The 22743-nt window shown below is 41.9% G+C and overlaps 1 protein-coding gene across 9 annotated transcripts in view; it reads right to left on the bottom strand.

Annotated features, from left to right (window-relative positions):
• Nucleotides 1-1467: 1467 nt before the first annotated feature.
• Nucleotides 1468-22743, bottom strand: part of ptprdb (protein tyrosine phosphatase receptor type Db) — a 123426-nt gene continuing 102150 nt past the window's right edge. For 5 of the 9 annotated variants that reach the window (XM_026359793.1, XM_026359796.1, XM_026359797.1 and 2 more), the window contains 18 exons: nt 21890-21980; nt 21001-21225; nt 20753-20913; nt 20143-20154; nt 19529-19641; nt 19387-19428; nt 18742-18839; nt 16756-16879; nt 14402-14577; nt 11634-11753; nt 11105-11259; nt 9260-9545; nt 6529-6707; nt 6318-6444; nt 5660-5785; nt 5412-5566; nt 5054-5189; nt 1468-4946 (listed from right to left, as the gene is read on the bottom strand). In XM_026359793.1, the coding sequence (XP_026215578.1) occupies nt 4878-4946; nt 5054-5189; nt 5412-5566; nt 5660-5785; nt 6318-6444; nt 6529-6707; nt 9260-9545; nt 11105-11259; nt 11634-11753; nt 14402-14577; nt 16756-16879; nt 18742-18839; nt 19387-19428; nt 19529-19641; nt 20143-20154; nt 20753-20913; nt 21001-21225; nt 21890-21980 (2395 nt within the window). In that variant the 3' untranslated portion in view covers nt 1468-4877. The remainder of the gene's footprint in view (nt 4947-5053; nt 5190-5411; nt 5567-5659; nt 5786-6317; nt 6445-6528; nt 6708-9259; nt 9546-11104; nt 11260-11633; nt 11754-14401; nt 14578-16755; nt 16880-18741; nt 18840-19386; nt 19429-19528; nt 19642-20142; nt 20155-20752; nt 20914-21000; nt 21226-21889; nt 21981-22743) is intronic. The other 4 variants (XM_026359798.1, XM_026359800.1, XM_026359799.1 and 1 more) reach the window with 1 other exon arrangement.

Below are 22743 nucleotides of genomic sequence, written 5' to 3'. Positions count from 1 at the left end.
AATCTACTTGAAGCCTAGAAGCAAGAAAGTGTTTTTACAGCCTGCTAGAGATGCTGGAATACAATTTGCAACACATTTACAATGACAAGTCAGGCTTAAATGATCAAGGCCTCTCAGTCACCACATTCTCTGTAGACTGGAGAGCTGTGACGGTGAGCTGAATGTTTGCCAATATAGATTTAACACTAAAGGTTTATAGATGTGCAAACCCTCAAAAGCTGGAAAGATTATGATGTGGACAAAAACAATGTTGCTTTAAAAAAAAAAACAAACAAAAAAAAAAAACAGCTGAAAATAAAACCCACTGGAATAAAAATAGCTGCGTTTCTAATTTCAACATTTACCACATGTGTGGGAGAGTGAGACGTATGATGTTGGTGTACAGTAGCACTAAAAAAAACAAGTGGTGTATCCATGTAGTGGCCATTTTAGGAAATCACAGACTCTCTTTCCTCAGGGACTCAGCATATTGCGACTGAATAGTCCTCCACTATGAGTACTGTCTGAACTATTAATTGCTTTTCTGCAAGCACAACAAAAATGTGAGTGCAACCTACCAATAAAATAATAAGCGAGTAGAAAAATTGCACTTTTACAACTGCACCAAACCACAAAACCACCATAGAATTGAAATCCATTCTAATACTAACTAATAAACCATACTTAACGATCCAAACACGAGGCCTGTTTGCTACTTTGACCAGAGATTAGTCACAGGTGAGATGGATCACCTGGACTCCACCCACTCAGAAATCAATCTAGGTCAGGTGGAAGGAGACAGGTGTGAAGGAGAGGAGACGTTTTCCACAGCTGCTACTCAGCCAGCTGACTGTCGCCTTACCCACACTCACCTTATTTGTGAATAGTCAGCTTGGCTGAATGTAGACACCCTGGATCTTTCACAGATACAAATAAACATTTAAACTGAATCAAACTTGTTTTCTCCATATAACATTTCTAAGGAATCAGATCCACACTATATGACATCTAAGCAATAGATGAACAGTTTTCAGATCTGTCTTAAAGATACCTAAATTAGCATTGCAACAGGTTGTAATCCTGTAATCGTAATCATTCCTCTTGTTCACACAAGCTGAGAAGAAAATATTCTTGATGCAATTTGAGGGGCACAGTGAAGAAGTCCTCAATCTTTGTTCTATCAAAAATCAATTCAACTCTAACTAAAACTACTTTGAAGCAAAACAAAACCAACACTGTTGTCGTACTGATACTGACTGGTCCTATGGAGTGACACAGAACACCACTGCCCTAATGTAACGTCCTGAATTTAATATGTATAGCGCCTTAAGATGATTCTGTTGTGATTTGGTGCTGTATGAATGAATTGCATTACAGTTTCTATCCAAAATGACATCCACCAGACTCCATGTTAAAATCCAGTATTTTTAAAATCAATGAATCCATGTTATCTGAAAAATGCTGATTCAGTATAGAAAATGACAAATGTAACAATTATTTCACTCGAGTTTATTTGTAACAAATGAAACTTGTGTCGACAAAGAACAGAAATCCATACAGACCAGTTTTTCGGTTTTCACGCACTCCGAGAACCAATGTAAGAAAAATAAAAAGCACTTGTTGACTCGGAGCAGAAAAACTAAACAAAACAAAAAAAAAAAAAGGTTTACATTTACAGACCAATTGGAGGTAACTGATCCAAGTAACACACCATTTTGCTTTTATACAATTTATAAACTCCAGTTTTATCCAACTACATGATACATCGGGGGGTAAAATAGAACACTGTTTTTTGTGAAACTTCTCTTTTTGTGGTACAACAAATCCACAATGTGATGTATTGCACATACTGCTGTGCCATAAAACTGTGATTTCAGGTGCATCCTTTTATATCCTTTTATTATATCACTCTATTTATCTGATACATTTCCATTCACTCTTTAATTATTTGTTCATTTCTTCATTATTTCTATGTATTTCAATTACTCTCTGTGTTTTTGTGTTATTTACATATACACAACTATGTGAGCATTACAGGGTCCATCTTTACTGAGTTCAAGTAAAACTCCTTTTTTTTGGGGGGGAGGGGGAGGGTCTCAGAGATAATAGGATACTAGTATTAGTGCATAGTACAAGGAGAGAAAGTGCAAGTCTTCCCATAACAGGTGCGACCAAAGGGGCGTCCGAAGAGTGGTACCATGCATACAAAAACGACAACAGGGTTACTTTGAGATGGTGGAAAACTGTCAATGATCCCTTATATGGTCAAACTTTAGTGGAGATAGAAAAAAAAAAAGATTATGTAGGTTCTGTATTATTCGAGATTTAGCACCTGAACTTCTCTCAGCATTTGTCATTAAAAGGAAAAATGACGGCACACTTCAAAAGGAGGAACGAACATCAGCCTGACGGATTTTAGGTGAAGGGTTTTTAGATGGTGCGCGTAACCGTGTGAGAATGGTTTGTGATTCTGCTGTTTCTTCAAACCCGACAAAGAAAGCCACCGTTGTTCGGCTTTATATAGCTTTTCACATAGCTGAGTAAGTATGACTTGTCCGAGCCAGCTCTCAGTCTGCGCCAGAGTCGCCAGTGCGGCCAGAACTTGATGGCTGTGCAAGTGTCCCAGGGAGAGAAGATGAAAAGTTGTTAACGTGCTCTCTATTCGAAACTGTCAAACCATCCTGCTTGTAGCTTATTTATAAGCCACATTTTTTTTTTTGGCTGTTGAGTTGAACCTTGTGTGAGATACGACTGTACGTTTGATTAAACGACAAATGGCGATTCAGTTGCTGGGTTGAACGCGATGAGCACAACTATCCAGCCTGGGCAGGGCCTTTTCCATTCGAAACTTCACAGCCGAAAACAGAACGCACGAGATACTTTCACATACGACGTAACACAACAAACTCATATACGCACACATTCAGTTCCCACGCGTCCAAGCATTCATACATAAAATAGACAAAAAAAAAAAAAAAAAAAAAACCTTTAAAGAACCTTTATCAAAATAGGCGTGTAATATAAGGCACTAGAAATCTAAAATCAAAATACTTATTAGATGCTGTTTGAAATATGAGTTTGTTCATTCGTTGGTTGCCGTGACACACAGAAGGATGACATCACCTACTGGAGATGTGACATGATCAAATATCTACTTCCTAAAAGGTCAGAGGTCGTTCCTCTGTTTGGACACATTAAACTGTGGCGGGAACCATATCGAGCGTAACATCCTTGTGTCTGGAAAATGATGCACCATCATCAATATTATCATCATCAACATCATCATCATAATGGCATATAACTGCAGTTAGTGACTCCACACAAAAATATATAATACATCTACTTATTGCACACTGAATCAGACAGAGAGAAAAGTCATAGGTGAGCATTCCAGTGAGAAAATTGTTCCTTCCCCGACCCCCCCCCATCCCACCCCTATGTTTCTACATTCCTTCCTCGCTCCCTGCTTGAGAAATCTATGTGAAGCTTATTTGGACACATAAATAGCTGTTTTTCATACTTCACTTTCTGTGCGTACCCTCTGCAGCTGTGTTCTATCTAGCTTTCTCTCGACATGCACACAGAACAACTTGGCGGGATTGTTCTCGGGACTTTCTTGGTAGCCGCGGGGTTAATACTTTAACCTCCCGGGGCCTTCCCCTGGGAACTCCATAATGGCAGTCCTTACGTCTCTGACATCACGGGCCAGATAAAAATGAGGGCTGAGAGTCCTGTGCGCATGCGAACATGTGTGATTTTTCCAAAAAGAGAGTGGGTAGAGAATACAGGAGTGTGACACTCAATGATGGTGTTTTTCATAGAATTGTGAACATTTTCCACGCTAGTTTTGATTTTACACTTTAAAACAGTACTGTATCACTTTTTTTTTTTTAAAAATCGCTACAGCTCATTGGATTACAAAGAAAAAAATAATACAACTTTGCCTTTGTATGGTCGGTGGGGACAAAGTTACAGCTCTGTAAAAACAACAAAACAGAACGTGCCATAAGGAATACGCAGTTTAAAAAAAAAACAAAAACAAGATAATCACATATCTATATATTTCTAAAAAAAAACACTACATGAATGTTTTTCTTCATGGTATGCATTTTAAACCTCTTTCAAATTTCCCTTATCTTGAATCGTGACGCATAAGGTTGAACTGGTGGTTTTTATTACTGTAGCGTAGAAATATCTTCTTTTTCATTCACAGGAAACGAGAGTCTGTTTCCAAAACAAAAGAGAAAAAGACAACAACAACAAAAAAAAAAAACAACACTTCTTGGTGTCTATTTTCTGGGGTGTGTGGTCTCATTAATACTGTGTGCTCTGTGTTTTCAGTCTCCTGTTGGCAATTCTCTGGTGCTCAAAGGACCCAGTTCATTCAATCCTCAAGGTTTCCATGAGATGGATTGGTCGACTCCTTCGTGACGTCCTCAAGGTATAAAAAAAATCTACATTTTCTGTGACAGCTAAGTACTGTAGCCAGGTCCTGTTTCGTATGTTGGTGATGCTACACTTGTGGTGGACGAGGTGAAAAGTTCCACACCCAAAACAATGTAAAGCAATCTGGGTGCTCGCAAAAAGCACTGAAATGAATAAAAATCTATATTTGATCAAGTATTCTGATTGGAACAGTGGTTGAAGTTGCTTCTTCAGACTGACCAATGGGTGTGTTTGGGCTGAGGGTGGAAGGATACACCCTTGTCAAGCAGGTTGCTATGGCTCAGTTAGAGGTGCTGTTTCTGGGTACGGGATAAGCCGATGGTCCCTCTTCTCTCTGCATGTGCTGGCGAAGTCCTCAAAGACACGTCGCAGCCTAGTGCATTAATGCGGGCCACGTGGGACCGGAGAAGAGTGCACTAGGTGGGATGTGCCATGAGAGACGGCCACTGGGTTTATGTTGCATAGTGATCGAAGCTTCCCAGGTACTCCAGACTGGCCCGGTAACAGAACTGGTACTGGTCCTGGAGGGGAAGCAGAACTTGTCAGTGAAGGAACAAACGAAGACTCGAGCGGAGATGAAATGCACTTTATGTTTGAAATGTAGAAAAATAACGGCGGGACAGCTCACCTCTGTCTGAACGGTGGCAGGTCTCTGGGTGCGCAGCATCTTGACAGTCTGGAAGATGTCGACGACTCCCTCATACCTCATTCTCTCCAGCACGATGCTGAGGGTGATGAACACACCGGTTCTCCCTACTCCAGCACTGTTGGTTGACAGGGTGGAAACATATTTAGAACTGTATCCCCTGCAGTCACGTATTTAAGTTAATTGCACTCTTCACACTGGTAACGTTATCGCCACTTCTTGCTTATATGCAGATCAGACACAGGATGCATTCATTGAGTACGAATGGAAGAAAGCATGTGCTCTCAGATCTCAGTCCCCAACCACAGCCCACCCCTCAGCTTGAATTATCCTCTCTTACCTGCAGTGGACAGTGATTGGACCATCCTGACCAAACTGTTCTTTAGTTTTGTGTACTTGGCCAATAAAGTCAATAAATCCCTCCCCTGACTTTGGCACTCCTTGCTCTGGCCAATCAGTGAATTGGAACTGACGAACTGTTCGTGATTGGCCATCCTAAAAGGAAGAAAAAAGTTATTCAATTATTATTATTATTATTAATAATAATAATAATACAACAGCACAAATTAAAACCGACTCATAACTCACCCTGGCATCAGTAACTTTGAACTCTCGGAGGATGTACTGGGGCATGTTGTACTCAGCCATGGGATCCACCACAAAGTACTGGTATCTGGCAGAGCGCTCTGCAGGCCAGTACTGGTGACACTTCTCCTGCAGGACAGGAGGCTTTAGTACAGAGCTCTACAACACGTCTGTGTGATTGAGTGTGGAAGAAGAACGATGTCTCCCTGACACGTGAAACTCATTATTGTGTGGCTGATGTTATATGAGGTTCATGAGCTCTAACTCATTTCACTAATATCTCTTGCTTTCCCATTTTTGTCTCAAAATCACTCTCGCTCCGTTCTTTCTCCCTCTGTACAGCCTTTCAGGTATAAGTTATTATCAAAATACAATACGTAACACAGCAGCAACACGTACTAATTAAGCAGACATCACAGAATTCTCTGAACGACTAGTAAAACTTAATAACTCCATAACTTTCAGAAACAACAGCCGGGTTGTTCTGTGAGCACACCTCCGCAATAAGACAATATTTGGAGCAGAGCTGTTATACAAACATGTTAGAGAAAAGTTTCTTATTTCATATTTCATCTTTGTTGCTCACATGATGTTCCAACCTTACAGTACACTATACTTTACAGAGTGCACTTGAGTAAAGTGTGTGTCTGTGCATCCATACCCGTCCCATTTCTCTCAATTTGGTTAGCATGACCACTATGGTAGAGTTGTGCTCCCACAGCATCCTCCAGTAGTCCTCTGTCGTCTCAGCCAGCGGGCCTTGGGTCGCTATGTAGGCCTTCTGCTGCCTACACACACAGATACAGGATATGGATTACTGTATATGACAGTAAATCTGAATGCCAATAAGCACATTACATGGTTTATCTTACCTGTATCCATCAATGAAGCTGGCATTGATGTAGTCAGATCCCTCCACTCCTCTGATTGGCTGCAGACACACACGCGTGGTCTCATATGGCATGATATTTACCAGCCGGTTCTTAAACTTGTTGCATGGCAGGTTGGCACTCACGAACCGTGATGTGTGGGCCTTAGCGCTGGCCAGACGCTGGAATAGAAAGAAAAAATATATTATATAAAGTCAAAATATCACACAGAAAGAAGAGAGTTAGTGTGAACACACAAAAGACAGAGGACGAAAGGATTAGAGGAAGGAAGGCTGAAAAGAAGAGAGACAAATTCAAGGGCCTCATTCAAATGCATTTAGCACAAGGCTCGGTTTTCCTTTGGCGTAGTGGTCAACTGAAACTAGAACATCTCTAGACACTGCAAGCCTGAGGATATTTAGTCAGACATCTTCAATGAAATAAACAAAGCAGGGGCAATATAGGGGGACGAGGGCAGCGGTAGGTAATGGAAGAAGGGAATATAATAAGATGAATACGAAAATCAAGAGTCGGGGGGGTAGAGGGTGGGGGAGCAGGAAACCACAAGGCCCCACACTGTCTCAATTCACATATGTGAACCACAGTTGATCCTGCTCCAGTGAAAGAAAAAAAAAATAAAACCCTGGAACACACACATATTCATATGGATACATGCAGACAGGCAGACGTGAGCACATCGTGTACACTCTCTCTGACTCTCAACCACTGGATGACACGGCTTAAAAAGAAAGAGAGAACAAGAGAGAATAGGCAGAAGGAAAACCGCAGACTCTGTGGGGAAACAATGGGGTCTCATGAATGGAGCCTCGAACATCAGTGGCTACTGGAGCGCTGTGGGAGAATCAGCAAGAACCTTATTTTCTTACAGACAGACCAGGCTGGAAAATCCCGCACTAACCACAGGTTCACCAGTTCACTTGGGCATTGTGAACCCCGTTTCCAGCGTCAACAACAGTAATTCTTCATGTCATTTGGCTTGAATTTGGCCCAGTCTTATCAATAAAAGTCCAGGAAACACAAACCTTTCATTGCTTTGATACATTATATTGTTTTGTATCTGTTCAGCTTGCACGCTGGCAAGTAAACGCTCTGTAAAAGGAAACAAAAACATTATGTCTTAATAGGGTGCTGGATTACCAAAAGCTTCCAGACCAGCTCAGTTTCTTTCTTTCCTTGCTTATATGCTTCGGCTCTCTGTGATTTCATTCGAGGGACACGACGCCTCTTCCACGAGAATTTCCATCCTCTTTGCTTTTTCGTCAATGAAAGCGGGAAAGTGCAGTTTAGGGTGGCGCTCCACAACGCGCCATAGGTGTTCAAAAGTGAGATGAAATCTGGTGACAGGCACAACCCCCGGGATATGTTTTACATCAACAGACATCTGAGCAAACAGTTCAGTCAGCACTCAGTTCATTGTCATTCTGGGCCGGCCACTGCCATTAGGACAGGAATGCTGAAGCATAGGATGAAGGAGATTGCTTATGGTCATGTTGTGTTTGCTTCGCCCTCTGAGCGACCAAGTAGACGTAAACCATTCCAGAAAAAAAAAGAATTAGGCCACCTGCTTTCAATATATACCTGTATGGCTACGGCTGATTCTCTTTGCACCCAACCAGACCAGACAGGTCTGCAGAGAACCCGTCTAGCGAGCGGTAAATAGCAGAGTAAACAACATAAAAACTGTGAGAGTAAAATGGAAATAACACACCTCTGTAACACTTTGAATCCCTTATGTACTTTCTCTTCTCGCTTGTATTGATGCCTATGTTTGGTGTTCTTACTTTGAATTCTGATCAGCTCCTAAAATGTTTGAAAATGTCCATATGACCTTTACCAAAGATTTTATTACAGGCTGCTACTTTCTGGCCTATATTTTATATTTTCGGAGTATGCCTGTCAAACTATGATGCTTTCTAAAACCCTCCATAGAACTGGATTCAAAAGGTGCAATCGCATAATCCCTTATAAATCCAACTATCCTTCCTGACTATATGAAACTCTCAGAGGAGGATGAAAAATGTAGAAACCTCAAACAGCCCTGGGAAAGATGCTCAGCGACTACCAAGGTCAGAAATTCCACAGTCATACATATTTGTACAGAGGGCTGTTCTTAAGCCGATTCTCCTGTGAGCATCTTCAGCAGCAACAATGTAAATCTGGAAACTGTTTTGTCAACTGCTGCTTCCAAGGTCAGGAATTCAATATATCAACTTTTTCATTTTGCTATGTTTTGTACATTTTGTTTTATTGTGTTGAGAAGTTACAATTGTAAACAACATCTATTTCCCAATATTAGAAAAGATTCCAAAATAATTTATATTCTAATTTATTTGCTACTTTTTTTCTAGATAGGTATTTGTGCCCATCACACATGTCACATGGGACACAATGTTTAGCAAATACAGGTATTAAAGCAATAAATTGACTCTGATGTGAACATCTACTATACTTTATACTTCAAGGGGGCAGGATTAGCCATTAGGTAATCTTTAGACACTAATTAATGCGCTTTACTGAATATCTACAGTGCCACATTCAGGGATGTTGTTGTTGTGTAGTTGATCCTGATATCTCAGCTCCTGTGTGGCAAAGGGCAAAAAAAATGAACTCTCCCTCACAGAAACAAGTGTCACATTATTATCATATTATAAACCATCAAAAATCAGATGTACTTTAATTTACAACCTTCAGGGACATGGGGAATAATCCTCACCTTGAACTCCAGCTCCATGCCGGTGACATTCTCTCCGGGTTCGATCTGCGTCAGCCTCTGGATGTAGGAGTACAGGTTCCGAGCGGGGACCTCAGTGTTCCCACAGGTCACGGCCTCCAGAAGTGCATCATGAATGAAGATGTACTGGTCCTCTGTCTGGACCATATAGTTCCTCTGGGAGCGCATCAGCGTGACGTGGCCGTAGATGTCGATGGTCTTCTCATGCTTGATTCGCTCCGTCATGGCGTCGATCACGATGAAGCAGCCCGTGCGGCCCACTCCAGCACTGGGGCCAAAACACACGGGGAAAAAGGGGAACACATGGCGGTGGTGATTTTTTCAGATAACCTGAGGTTGAGGTTTGTCTTTGACAAACAGTTTTCCTGAGTGGGTTTTGTGCCTTCTAACATGATACGAATCTGGCCCTTGTGCACTTTGCATAAACATACCTCAAACAACTAAGTATCATAAAGGTGCCAGCCAGCAATATTTTCAACAAAGGACATAAAAATTGGAATCAGCGATGAGTCAGCATCACCGTCTCACTGGCATTAGGAAGATATCCTCTCCTATCGACATACAATCCAGACATATAATACATTTAGTTGCCCACCCAAACACTTCACATTTTTGCTGTGCTAGTACCGAAATGGTGAAACACCCTGACCGAGCAACTTTCTGCAAGTGAATAGAAACCTCTTTATAGAGTTAAATTAATACCAGCGTGTATGTATATGTGTGTGTGTGTGTGTGTGTGTGTGTTGTTAAGGTGTAATGATGTTCGGTCCATTGTTTGATACAGAGGCTGGTTGATACGTTAAGGCACATTATGATGGAGTCTTGCCTGGATAATTAAATTTGACTGATAATCCTGTTAGATACTCCATCTGACTGCTACGGAAGATTAGGAAGAGCTCCTCTCCTGCCAACCTTTTCACCCCCCCCCCCCCCCCCTCCTCCCGGCCTCATCTCCCTGGCTCTTTATCTTCCCTCTAAGCACCCTTCCAACACTCTCACACCAGCAATACCACTTTTTCACTCTCACATTTGTGCGATCTTTTAGACTCCATTTTCACTCCATCTTTCCTTTTCTTTAATTCATCATTTCCATTCACTGCGACCCGGATTTGACCTCACCTTCTCTCTCATTCTGCACATATCTGCTCCTTTAACTCCCTGTCCTTCACTAACTCTCCCCTCTCAATCATCATCTTCTTCACCTTTTTTCTACCATCTGCACCTCACTAATTCTTCCTTCCTTCTTCTGCTCCATACTCCTTCCCTTACCCTCTGTATTTTTCTCTTCTTCACTCGCTGATAACTCGCTCAACACTGTGCCAACACCAACCAAAGCATGAGGCTGTTGATGCTTAGACAGCAGTTCATTTGAATATAAACCTATGAACTTAAATCTACCACCATTTTAAATGGTAAATAGTCAACAATAAAGGCTACTTATGGAACATATGGGCAGCATTTGTTGTCCAATGTTAGAGATGATGGAGGTTGTTAAGGCAGGAATGTGGATGTTTAAGCCAGTGAGGATGGTTTGGGGTTTGCATAATGGCTGGACCTATGAATGATTTTATACAAGTGTTCTTGGAGTTGATTTTCACAGACTCCCGGACTTTTCAAAATGACGTTGCCAAATAAAACCTAAGCACACATATACGCACAATCAGGAACCAAATGCATTTTCTTTTCTTGGTCAGGGACCACTGGTTTGTCGTTCTTGGCGATTTGAGGAATAATTTTGGTTCAGTTAATTATAAGAACTGAAGGCAGCCAAAGAACATGGATGAAGCACTGACAAGAACATATACACACACACACACACACACACACCTGCAATGCACAACCATGGGTCCTGCATCTGGAGGGTTGCAGGCCTTGACCCTACGAAGGAATGCCAGGAAGGGGGTAGGGTGTTCAGGCACCCCGTGGTCTGGCCAGGCTGTGAACTGGAAGTGGCGAACCTCACGCTTCTCATTGGAGCCGCTCTGGACAAGCAGAAACAGGTTGTTGAAGATACGGCTATAGGGTGGTGTATAGTTTAGGGAGAGTATCTAAAGTCTATGGCACAGAGGGATAAGCTGACATTACTAGTAACAACATCAGTCTATTGGTGGTTTGGGTTGTTTCATGGGATTTGTTGACAGTAGAAAAAATATAGAATATCACAAGACATATTCTTTAAAAAGTTCTGTTCTTGTGTGGCTGTTTGTCATGTTGGCTCACAAATACAAGCAACAGGACATTCAAGTACTAACCTGACATGGCCATAGTGCAAACACAAACTAGAACGATAAATATTTAATCAGGTCGATATCCACACACACAATACCTCTACACTTCGCTGCACTCTTCGCGATACCTTGTAAAGGGCAAAGGTCCTGACAGAGTAGGTGGCCAGCTCCACTGTGTCCAGCAGAGTGACCTGGATGAGGCCGTAGGTCTCTGTGCCCCGGGTTGGCCAGTACTGATCACACTTCACCTAAAAGAGGCAAAGAGAGAAACAGTGAGACATGCAGGATGATTTGTACATGTTAGTTCATTTTTTTTTTTTTTTGAATGAAGAGAGAAAGAAAGCGCTGACTGTGGTGCGTGTGCACATTTAAAGAGGCAAAAAAAGAAAGGGGAGTGTTGAAGCAGATCAGCGAGACAGTTTGCAAAATTCAGACAGTAATATTTGGAAAAAATGTGCATTTAGAGACGACCGCGCAAGTGAAAGGGCTTTTATTAAGTATGCAGGGTGAGGAGTGACAGAGAGAGACAAGGGGAGAGGGTTCTGCTTTCTGGGGTGTGTTTAAAATACTATAAAAGTCTGGCCTGAATTTGCCATAGGTTGGTGGGTTCTTTCAAGAATCCACCACAGCGTTCAGAAAAGTTCAGCCCTCACGTATTTTATTCTGTACATCGCCCTACATGCCAACTTCACAAATCCCAATAAAACTACATCCTGCACACCAAATCCCAGCATTCCTAACCTCCAAAAACACCTTGAATACCCCTGCATAAAGCAATCATATTTGTAGTTCTTCAGAGACCACAGAGATGAGAAGAAAAAAAAAAAAAAAAAAAAACATCCCAGAGGAGAGGAAAAAGAGGAGGAGGAGGGCTTGGCAGAATCAGGCCAAACCAAATGCTATGTGCTGATCCCTCCAGTCCTCACATCAAAGACAGTAGGGAGCTCAGCTCAACTTGCTCTGCATTCCACTGCTCCAGACTGGGGATTATGTGTTTTGGCCCGGGACGTTCAGGCTGTAATTACAGCTTTTCAACTGTTGTTTTCCCAGCAGACCTTGAGACACCATAGGGACAGGAATGGTCGTCCATGTAGGGGGGCTAGACCACTGCCAACGACTAAACAAGATCGCAGTAAATGCCTGGTGTGACGGCTATATTATGCACTGATATATGGGCTAACAGAATAACTGCGCCCCGCTTTTGATTGGTGCTAAAGGGAAAGAGACTGGCAAGATTCCTACAGTGGCACCATCTGTGATCATCTGTGCTGTTAATGCGTAAACACATAATGGCATAATGTTGAGAGGTGTTAAATGAGATTAAATCATTTTCTCCAACAAGCAGCCCACTACTCCAACAAACAGCACATAGAGAGGGGGTGGGCCGATGATAGACGGCTAAGTATGTTCAAATTTAACGTTTCCAATGTTGTGTAACGTTGTAACTCCTTTATTGGATTGAGGAAATTTAAAGCTAAGCATTCACAAACTAACGATTTATCATGTTTACAATAAAGTAGCAGTATCAGTCATACTCCCCAAGCCAGAAAAAAACCTGTCTGTATTTTATGGATGTATTCTACGCTCTATAGCATAAGACAGCAAAAAGGAAAAAACAGTTGTGGGTGTGATCATGCAAACTACAGACACTAATGTGCACTGTGTCTGAACTGCAGTGGTTACAATAAACCCAATTTCAGACCTAGTTAACTATGAGTGCCTTGTGGTGAGTTGAAAACAATCGAGCATTCTCACTCAATGTACTGGCTAGAAAAAAAAAAAAAAGAACAGCTGAATAAAATGCACTGGATAGAGAAAAAAATAAGGAAGAGAAAACCGTGTGAGTTGAGGTTATATTTAAAAAAGGGATTAGCAAAGGAGAGAAAGAGAGGTCTTGCCTTAGAGAAGAAATAAGAGGGCATCTGAGGGACAAACAGACACAACAGTGACAGTTGGAAAAAAGTTGAAAAGGAAACACAAGGCACAGGTTAATAAAAAAAGAAGCACAGATGAGAGGAAAAAGGATCATTTTCTCAAACAGGGCTCTGGACATAATTGGACGGCACTTCATCACGATTCATACCTCAAGCCATTCTTGCTCATTTTATTTTAACATGACATTCTCATTACATCGGGTTTTTATTTGTGTGAATATTCTGTTAACAACAGCAAAATGCCTCCAAGTCAAATGATTTTCTAATTCATTACCTAACCCCAATTTGCTATACTTGTATTTGCCCCAGGTCTCACTCCCGATTCTACTCTAAGTCATTTTCTGTATTTTATTCTGATTGAGTAGATGCCACTTTTTGCTGCACTATATCTCCACCCTCCTTCCCCTTTACTGTCATACCCTACTCGCACTTCTAGCTCAGTCATCAGCTGATTTTTGGTTTATTCCAACTATTTTCGTACTACATGATACATCCTGGACCTTGATCTTCTGTTCTCTCTTTGTCTGTCCTGTTCTGTTGAAACCATCTGGAGTCTGTTATCCTTCCACATCCTAAAAATGACTGTCATGCCCTGCCTTGCTCTGTCCTGCACCTTCTCACTGCTGTCAAACCAACCATGTCCAATCCTCTTCTCCCCTTGCTCAACCCTGACATAACTGTACTTGTTTCTTCTCACATTAGTGAACGGTGACCCTTAATACTGATCCTCCCCTACTCAGCTCTATCCCAATTTCTTTTTATCTTTATTATGTCTTTTAAATCCAGTTATTTTCCCCTGTGCCACCCACATTCTCCACAATACCCAGTTTCTCCCCTATGATCCCCCCTCCCACAACACACTGTTTTACTTGATCCTGTTCAACAGGTCTGTATGTGCTGTACAGTGGACTTCTACCCTGTGCCACATACGCCCACATTTTATCCCACCTCCTCCGTCTTACCCGTGACTTTTCCTCCAGCTTAGTCATCATGATGATGTTGGCTGTGTGCTGCTCCCAGACCATCCTCCAGAAGTCCCCGAATGTCTCAGGGAGGGAGCCCTGAGTCGCGATGTAGGCGTTCTGGCGACGGTAGCCGTCAATATAGTTAGCGTTGATGTAGTCACTGCCTGGGACACCTGTGGGACAGGGACAGAGTGGACATGATGGAGGGTGGAACAGAAGAATAGAAAGAGAAGTATTCAAAGTGAAATGGAAATAGAAAACGGAAAAGAAGGAAGAACAAACCAAGTGGAACAGAGGAGAAACAATTTACAGTTCCACTACTGCATCATGTGAATGATGAATCGCACTAGGATCATGTCTCTGCACTGAAACATTCTTTGACCATGTAATTTTCTTGCAGATAAACCTGGCTCTTATTCTGATACACTGTGAAAATAATCTATAAGGATTATTCAAAATCTACTGCCATGAAAGCAGTTTTATGTCCAAGTAATAAAGGGTGTGGATCATTTGAGGTCATGGCACGAAGATTAATGTTTTCACAGGGCCCAGCGTCCTTTGGTGTTGGATTGTTCAGCCGTCTTGTTTTATAATACATGCTAAGACGATCATGGGCCTAATCTGAGGATACTCTGGATGTGTCGCTTTGAATGGCAATATGACTGTAGGGCCGTCTCTGTGTAAGACTCGGCTGACACTGCTTGTCCAGGAAGGGATTGTGCATATGTGTGTTTGTGATGTGAGACACTGTCTGTGTGTGTTTGATTTAGGATCAGTCCCGCTCATCTGGGGCCTAATACCATAATCCCAAAAATCACTGAGTCACAGCTCAAACATGCACACATACACACCAAAACGCAAAAGTACACACCCAGACGTACACACAGATGTGTACGCGTACATTCAGCCGTGACCCGATTCTGACGAAGTGGGACACAGAATTCCTTTTGAGTCGTCCGATCGCAGTTTACATTTAAAAAGACAGAAGTCAAACAGTGGAAGCCCAGGCGGGGAAGAAACTCCCGCCACTGATTCTCTTCTAGCAGCATATTTTAATGAGCGCGACTCATTCCATACAGTCGTAAAACCCCAAGCCACCATCCAACACACACACACACACACACACACACACTGAAACAACAGTAGAGTACAGGGTGTTTGTACAACTTCTTTTAAATGGGATGGGAACAGATGGCGAGAAGAGCTTCGAACATATGTTTATCAACTTCAGCTTTTAAAAGACAGCTTGGCTAAACGCTTTGATGTGCTACAACTATATTGCAAGGGACTACAGCAGAAGCGGCGTGCAGATAAAACAACACACACACACACACATACACATACACTGCCAGTCATTTTGGTGGCTACCCCGGCTTGGCAGAGAGCGCGTGTTCATGAATGTGTGGAGAAGACTGGGAGCAAAAGTGCATATCTGTGCTGCACATCCCGGGCATGTGTTTTGAATCTATAGTGGAATATGTGTGTGTGTGTGTGTGTGTGTGTGTGTGTGTGTGTGCGCAGGCTTGTGTGTTTGGACATGCTCAAGAGTATATGTGTTTTCTAAGCTGAAAGAAAAACAGGCAGCCAGGGCTCCAGGACAGGCGGGGGTGGAAGGACTGCTCACACATGCTCTGCCCAGATAAGGCTCATCTGTTTGGGCTTGGCCTCCCACTGCCTTCCTCTCTCCACATTGGAGCTGCCAGTTTCTCTGCCTCAGGTCTTTCCCTGCTGAGGTGGGTGAGTGTGCTTCAAAATGTGCTGGGAACAGGACTAAGGCACATTTTTCTTCTAATTTCATAAAGACCCAACCCAGGAAAATGGTTGCACCACGAACATATCGGCTATAAACAAAGTGCGAGCCCGATTTATCGCCTTACAAATTGAAATGGTCAAACGATAGACCATCAGTTGTGTGATGTGTTGCCACAGTTAGTTTGAACCCTGAAATGATCATTTTTATGGTGAATAGCTCATGCAGCCACAGCGTTTTGTATGTGTTGTTAGGGAACTGGCGATGAAATTGGACTATTAATATCCCATTCGTCACGGATAGCAGTCGCCACACAAACAAATGAACGCTGACACACTCAAACACATGCAGCGCACACTCGTGTGCTTGTGATGACTCTCGTTGACATCATCTACTCACCAGCTTCTAACCCCAACCTCAACCTTCACAAACAGATGTCCAATCTCAACACTTTACCTACTCTTAAAGCAACTCATAAACCTCACATAGACCTTAAAAATAGTAATCATAAAGACCTCACCTATTAGAAATGCACCTATTCTGGCAAAATCTAGTGCAAAGAACATAAATTCACACAAACACGCCTGCCAGTGGGTCTTACCCTCAATGCTGGAGAGTATAACCCTGGAGTGATCATAGGCAATGACGTTAGCGTAGCGGTTCTTTGGTTTGTTGACCTCCAAGTTGGAGTTCTCCCATGTGAACTGCTGACCAGGGTCGATGGACTAAAAGACACAAGAGCCAGATCAGAACAAAGAACAAAGATATTAAAAGTAATATTCAAGTAGTTTTTGTTCCCAGAGTTGCTGAGATTTTTATTAAAACATGTTATCCATTATTATTATGTTTGCAAATGTACTATATAATTATGATTAGGATATTCAATATAATAAGGAGGAATCAGGTTGTGTTTGCAAAAAGAAGAAAAAAAAGTCATAATCAGTAATTCACTTTTGAATAAGTCAAAAACTTGCATCTAAAATGTCAAGAACTGGAAATGAGCTTGAGTTCCCGTGTTGTTTTATCATAAGACCACCACTAGAAACCAAATACATATTGAAAATTAACCAGAAAAATCTTGATAATGGACATGAATGCAGGAAAATACAATATCTTATTTCAAGAAACAACAGTGGAGTCGGGACTTTCCCACTATGCAAAAGAAAAAAGAAAAAATGTAGCTACCAGAGAAAGATAATAAAAGCACAATGAATTCCTATGGGAGAGAAAGGATGGTTGTGTTAGACCAACGCATTAAGTTCCTGGAGGGTAATTACAGCGTAGCCATTGCTGTTAGTTGGGAGAGGCAGACATGAGGTCATGATGGGGCTGTCAATGGAGAGGGACGAAGAGGAGAGAGCCAGAGCAATTTAGCAATTCTGAATATTTTACGACACATAATTATGGTTTGGTTGGGAAAAAATGGACAGGAGTGATACTGGATGAGTGCACATGTGTGTGTGTGTGTGTGTGTGTGTGTGTGTGTGTGTGTGTGTGTCTGTGTGTGTGTGTTTGAGGCTCCTTTCCGCACGCTGCCCAACATCATGTGTGCCTGATTATTACACCGCAATCATTTCTGGCCTCTCTCTCCACCCCGGTCCCTCCTCCATCCATCTCTCTCGTTCCCTCGTTAAGGGCTCAGTACCGAACAAAGCACACAGTCATGCAGAGAGAATGCGAGGCTCAACTCGGTGGTTCCGACTCACACCACAATTACATACGGCTTCTCTCTCGCTGTCTCTTCCTCCGCCCTCCGTTATCCTTTCCCAACACTTTTTCTCCCGAAAACCTCGGCTCTGTTTTTCTACTCTTTGCATAATGCGCTCTTGTCTTCCTCTATATACGCATCTCTGTCACACACAATTTGTCTCTCTCTTGTGGTAGCCAATTAGAGCCTTATGTCTACTGCTTCACCCAGAGGTTTAAATGATCTAAACAGATTTTTTTGCAAGGGGGAAAAAAAAAAAAGAAAAAACATTTTTACTCCTCTAATAGCTCTCTGTGGAGCACACTGTAATGCCAGCACCATTTGCAACACAGCCAGCATATTGGGAAATATCTCTGCATATGTCTGTTTTTTTTTTGAGAGTGCCACAGTTCAGCACACTAAGTTCAGGCCTATTGTTATCTCCAAGCTTTTTTTGGTGTTCCACATTAACTGGAAACTAATGAAGAAGTGTGTGCATGTTTTTTTTTTTCAGAGAACACTTGCTTCCTGTATCTGCCTTCTGTTGCTGCGTCTTTATTTCCATCTCCTCTTTCTCCACCAGAGTGTAGAAATGAAGGCAGTCGATAGTCATCTGGCTTCAAGCAAACTCTCTTTGAGCTTGCAATTTCGATTTCCCTCTTTCACGTGTGTAGATAACAACAAATGTTCCTTCATCTCGTATCATTCTGATGACGTTCCGACGAATCCAATTGCAACTTAACTTGGAGACTCTGCGAGGCGCAATCTGCAGCGCTCGTCATTGAAATTGAATCTGAATAAAAAATTACGAGTCGAGGCTAAATATTTGTGTGACTGCCTCAAAGCCAGATGAATTTCCCAAGTTAAAGATTTTCAGGGACAGATAATCAGCATTCCTACCTCGTACTCTTGAGAGAACTTGAGATTGTCGTTTGCCTTGAGGCGCTCGATGTGATCTGCCAGCTCAGACATGGGGACGGGCGGGTGACTTGCCATGCCTGCCAAGCACAGAAATAAATAAAAAAAATAGGCTATTTTGATACACATACAACTAAACTCTTTCGGGGGAAAATGTTAAGAGTTAGGAATCTCAGAGGAGGTGTTGTTTAGTGTTCTGTCCATGGTCAGCAGAGGAAGCAAATGGAAGTGTTTTCTTTTTCTTTTCTTTTTTGTTAAGTGACCATTTTCTCTCCCGGCAGAAGGAAAGAACAATGTGTGTGTTCTGAAAGTTACTGAGGCACAATAACATGTCCTCCGAGTATATGCACACTGCTGGTGAAGATAAAAAAAGACTATGACAGAGGCAGTTAAAAATTTAGCATGGAGAAAAATGGGTTTTTAAAGAAGTATTCAAGAGGCAGGTTTTATGAAATGTTGTCAATTCAAGCAGCTTCAACCTTTGTGGGATGAAAGATTAGTATGAAAATGAAAACAAAGAAAGAAAGAAAGAGAGAGAGAGAGAGAGAATAAAAAGAAATGTTGCAAGAGGGCAAGTGATGAATGTGGAGAGAAAAAGGAGATCACGGTTGACTAAGACCAACTAACTTGACAAACGTCGATAACCGCGGTACACTGATACACGGTAGGCTGAAAAGGGAAACAACACCAGGGTTAATCCTATCGACAGAAATACGACTAATACTTAGGAAATCACGCATCCAACTACATGTGAGTCTGTGCAGTCTACCTGGAGTCTGAAAGTTGATTCTGCGCAGCTCCACGGGATCAGTGGGATGGTGGGATGACATGGCTTTGCTGCAGGGGAAACTGCCCTTCCTACCTTCAGCCTCAGCTCTTTTCCTGGAATAACATACGATCAGACAGCGTTTACATGATACACTGGAGCGTTTACTGCATATATCAGGAAAAAACAGTGTGGGATCTGTAAATGTAAGCTGGTTTTCCTCTATATGTATCACAGTCACACACACTCTGTCTCTTTTGCGGTGGCTAATTAGAGCTTTCTGTCTACTAAGCGTAACCTCAATTTTTGTACATTGTATTGAAATAAATAGACCACAGTAGAGAAAGAGTTGAATTTCCAAGAAAAGCCACATAACTAAAAAGCAGAATAGTTACAACTCTCCTATCTGACTGCAATTTCAGTTTTAAATTTCACCAGAGGGTTTTTGTTGACTGAGTTGTGTGATTTTGCACGGGATACAGAAAAATTGTACACTGGAAGCTTGTGCAATTCATCCACTACACTCTAGATTACTAAAAAATCCTCAAAGAAACAGACTCTTCTGGAATCTATAACCATTATACGAAGGGAAATGATAATAGGCAGTGTTTGTTTACCTGTCAGGTTTGCTGGATCCAAGTGGAGGAGCAGATAAAAGAACAAAAAAGGATGAATATTGTTAGTGTCCAAGCAAAAAACAAACTGAACTGAAGCTAATGTGCACTAAAAATTTGGCAAATGTGGATCAAAAAGACAATAAACTGTATCCTCTGGTTTAACACATCACTGCATACATATTTTGTGCACCTCAGCTACAAACTGCATGAGATATTAGTGCATGCGAAACCACCACAGGTTGCACCCCAGGGCTCGTGAACTTTAGATTATTACCATCAAGGTTAATACTGCTGCTATGCCACATCGAGTGCAGTAATTATTCATATGCATTAACAAAGATCTAGCCAGGAGACCTGATGATTATCATGAATAATGCTAATTGTGCGCTAATGTTATCTTCTCTGTCTGCTGTTAGTTACCTTTGCTTCCTGTACAGATTTTAAAAACAGATTACAGAATGTGCTTAACTCAGCCCTGACTGCTAACACACACACACACACACACACACACACACACACACTGATGTTAACCGTGTTCCCCACACATATACCGTGATCTTAGTTCTGTATGGTCCTTAAAGAATTCTCGACTCTTTCATGCTGTCTTTACCTCTTGAAAAGAAGAATGGCGATGACAATGCAGACGATGAAGATGACAGCCAGCACAGGCCCCACCACCCACAGCAGCCCCTCCTCCTCGTCAACCATTGGCTGGGGGTCCACGTCCGATGAGGTCACGGGGTCAGAATAAGGACTAGTTGCATACATGGTCTGCAGGAAGACATGATCAATTGTGCATCTTCACACAGACATCATCATTTAGATCGATGAACTGCGCGTGCTTTTGTTTTGACTCACATTCTCAGAAAGGTCGAGCATTGCGAGCACAAAGAACACATACTCCTGTCCGTTTTGCAGAGGGCGGTTGCGGAAGTCACCATAGTTTCGTCCGTCGCCTAGTGTGAACTCCAGTGGGAGGGTCTTAAAGTGAGCAGTGACGTAGGCCCTGGGATCTGACTGAGCAGCCTGTCTGCGGATGCGAAGGGCGTGACTGACACTGGTCCTGTTGATCTCTTTCAGCAGCTGAAAAACATAGGATTGATTGACATTGATAAACAAAGGTGTCTATGTGTTAACATGCAATACAAAGGCTATCACACACTGTGCAATTAAAAAAAAACTTCATTCCTCTGATATGTTAAAGGCAATGTAGTCGTCTTTTGCAGTAGTAATAATACCCCCCCCCAAAAAATAAAATTTGCTTAATATGTGTGAATTATAATTGAGTTTTTAAGACAGGAATAGCTTGGGGAAAAAAAGGCATTTTGGCATTTTTACCTCACACAAAAACACCCATCAGTGCAGGAACAATGGAGTGCAGGAAGCATTATCACTGAAGCACAAACGTCTTCATCAAGCAAATTGCCACCACATTTATCCAGCGAGACAGTGGGCACTATAAAAACTCTATTGAAACTCATCTCTAGCACATGAATGTGTTTTCAGTACAGCACAAAGAGAAGATGAAGTCTTTAGAAAAAGGCAGGAAGTTGAAGTAAATGGGAAAAGGCATGTGAAAGTGTAAATTGTCTCATACAAGAGAGGGGAAGAAAACCCTGCTCAGCATTTTCCGTTGTGACTTTATCATGCTTGCATACCTTATTACAACACATTGCCTATGTACTTCTGCTTATTTCTGTATCTACTCTGCTACATATTTAACTGTTGGCATCACCGGACGTCTCACCTCGTCCAGGTTCATCTGGTCGGGCTCCTCCCAGGGATTCAGGAACTTCCCCTTTTGCTTTTTCAGTGGCACCACCACCACATAATAACCCCTGAAACACAGCACACACTGGATTTTAGGCTTGAAATGCTGCATAACAAGAAATAGACACTTCCTCAACATTTCTGTCTTCAGCTTTGACATTTAAAGGGCTAGAACCAGGGGGTCAACTAATCACAGAGTTTCATCACAATCACAGAGAATGATTAGCTCCTCCCGTTGTTATAAGATGCTGAACCCAAATTATAGCCAACACAACCAACACAGTACACAGTACAGTAGTTAACAGTTACTTAACTACTCTTGGTATGGTACTGTTATGAAGCCAGCCTACTTTTCCAAAGTAAGCACAGCTATTTCTTTTATGCTCTATTTTACATTGTACTATTATTATAGTACATTTCTGTAGGAGTAGCAGCAGCAGCAGCAGCTCTGATATGATGTTGTAAACAGTGTGGTTGTTTTTGGAACATACAGTAGGGCCACGTCTGAAGCCATGAGTGCAAAAAAAAAAGAGGACAATAACATCACTAGAGCAGGAAATTTTCAGTAGCACTCAGACCATAAGCGCCCGTTAACCAACGAGGGCACAGACACTGAAATCAACCAATGTGTCCTCAGTCGATGACTCACTCGAGTGTTCCACGCTTGCACTTAAGCGTACACTGTGGTGAGTGGAACAGAAGAAAGTAGCTGGCTTTATTTCAAATGGGAGAAAATAAGAATGTGCTAAACATTTATAGATGAGTAAAATCAAATATGTGCATATATCAGGCAATTTGCATTAAAGAGAAACTGATCAATCTTCAAAGTCC

The sequence above is a fragment of the Anabas testudineus genome, chromosome 1, assembly GCF_900324465.2.
Source record: "Anabas testudineus chromosome 1, fAnaTes1.2, whole genome shotgun sequence".
NCBI classification, from domain to species: Eukaryota; Metazoa; Chordata; class Actinopteri; order Anabantiformes; family Anabantidae; genus Anabas; species Anabas testudineus.
The sequence above is the reverse complement of the archived record's forward strand: the minus strand, read 5'-3'. Positions and strand labels throughout refer to the sequence as shown.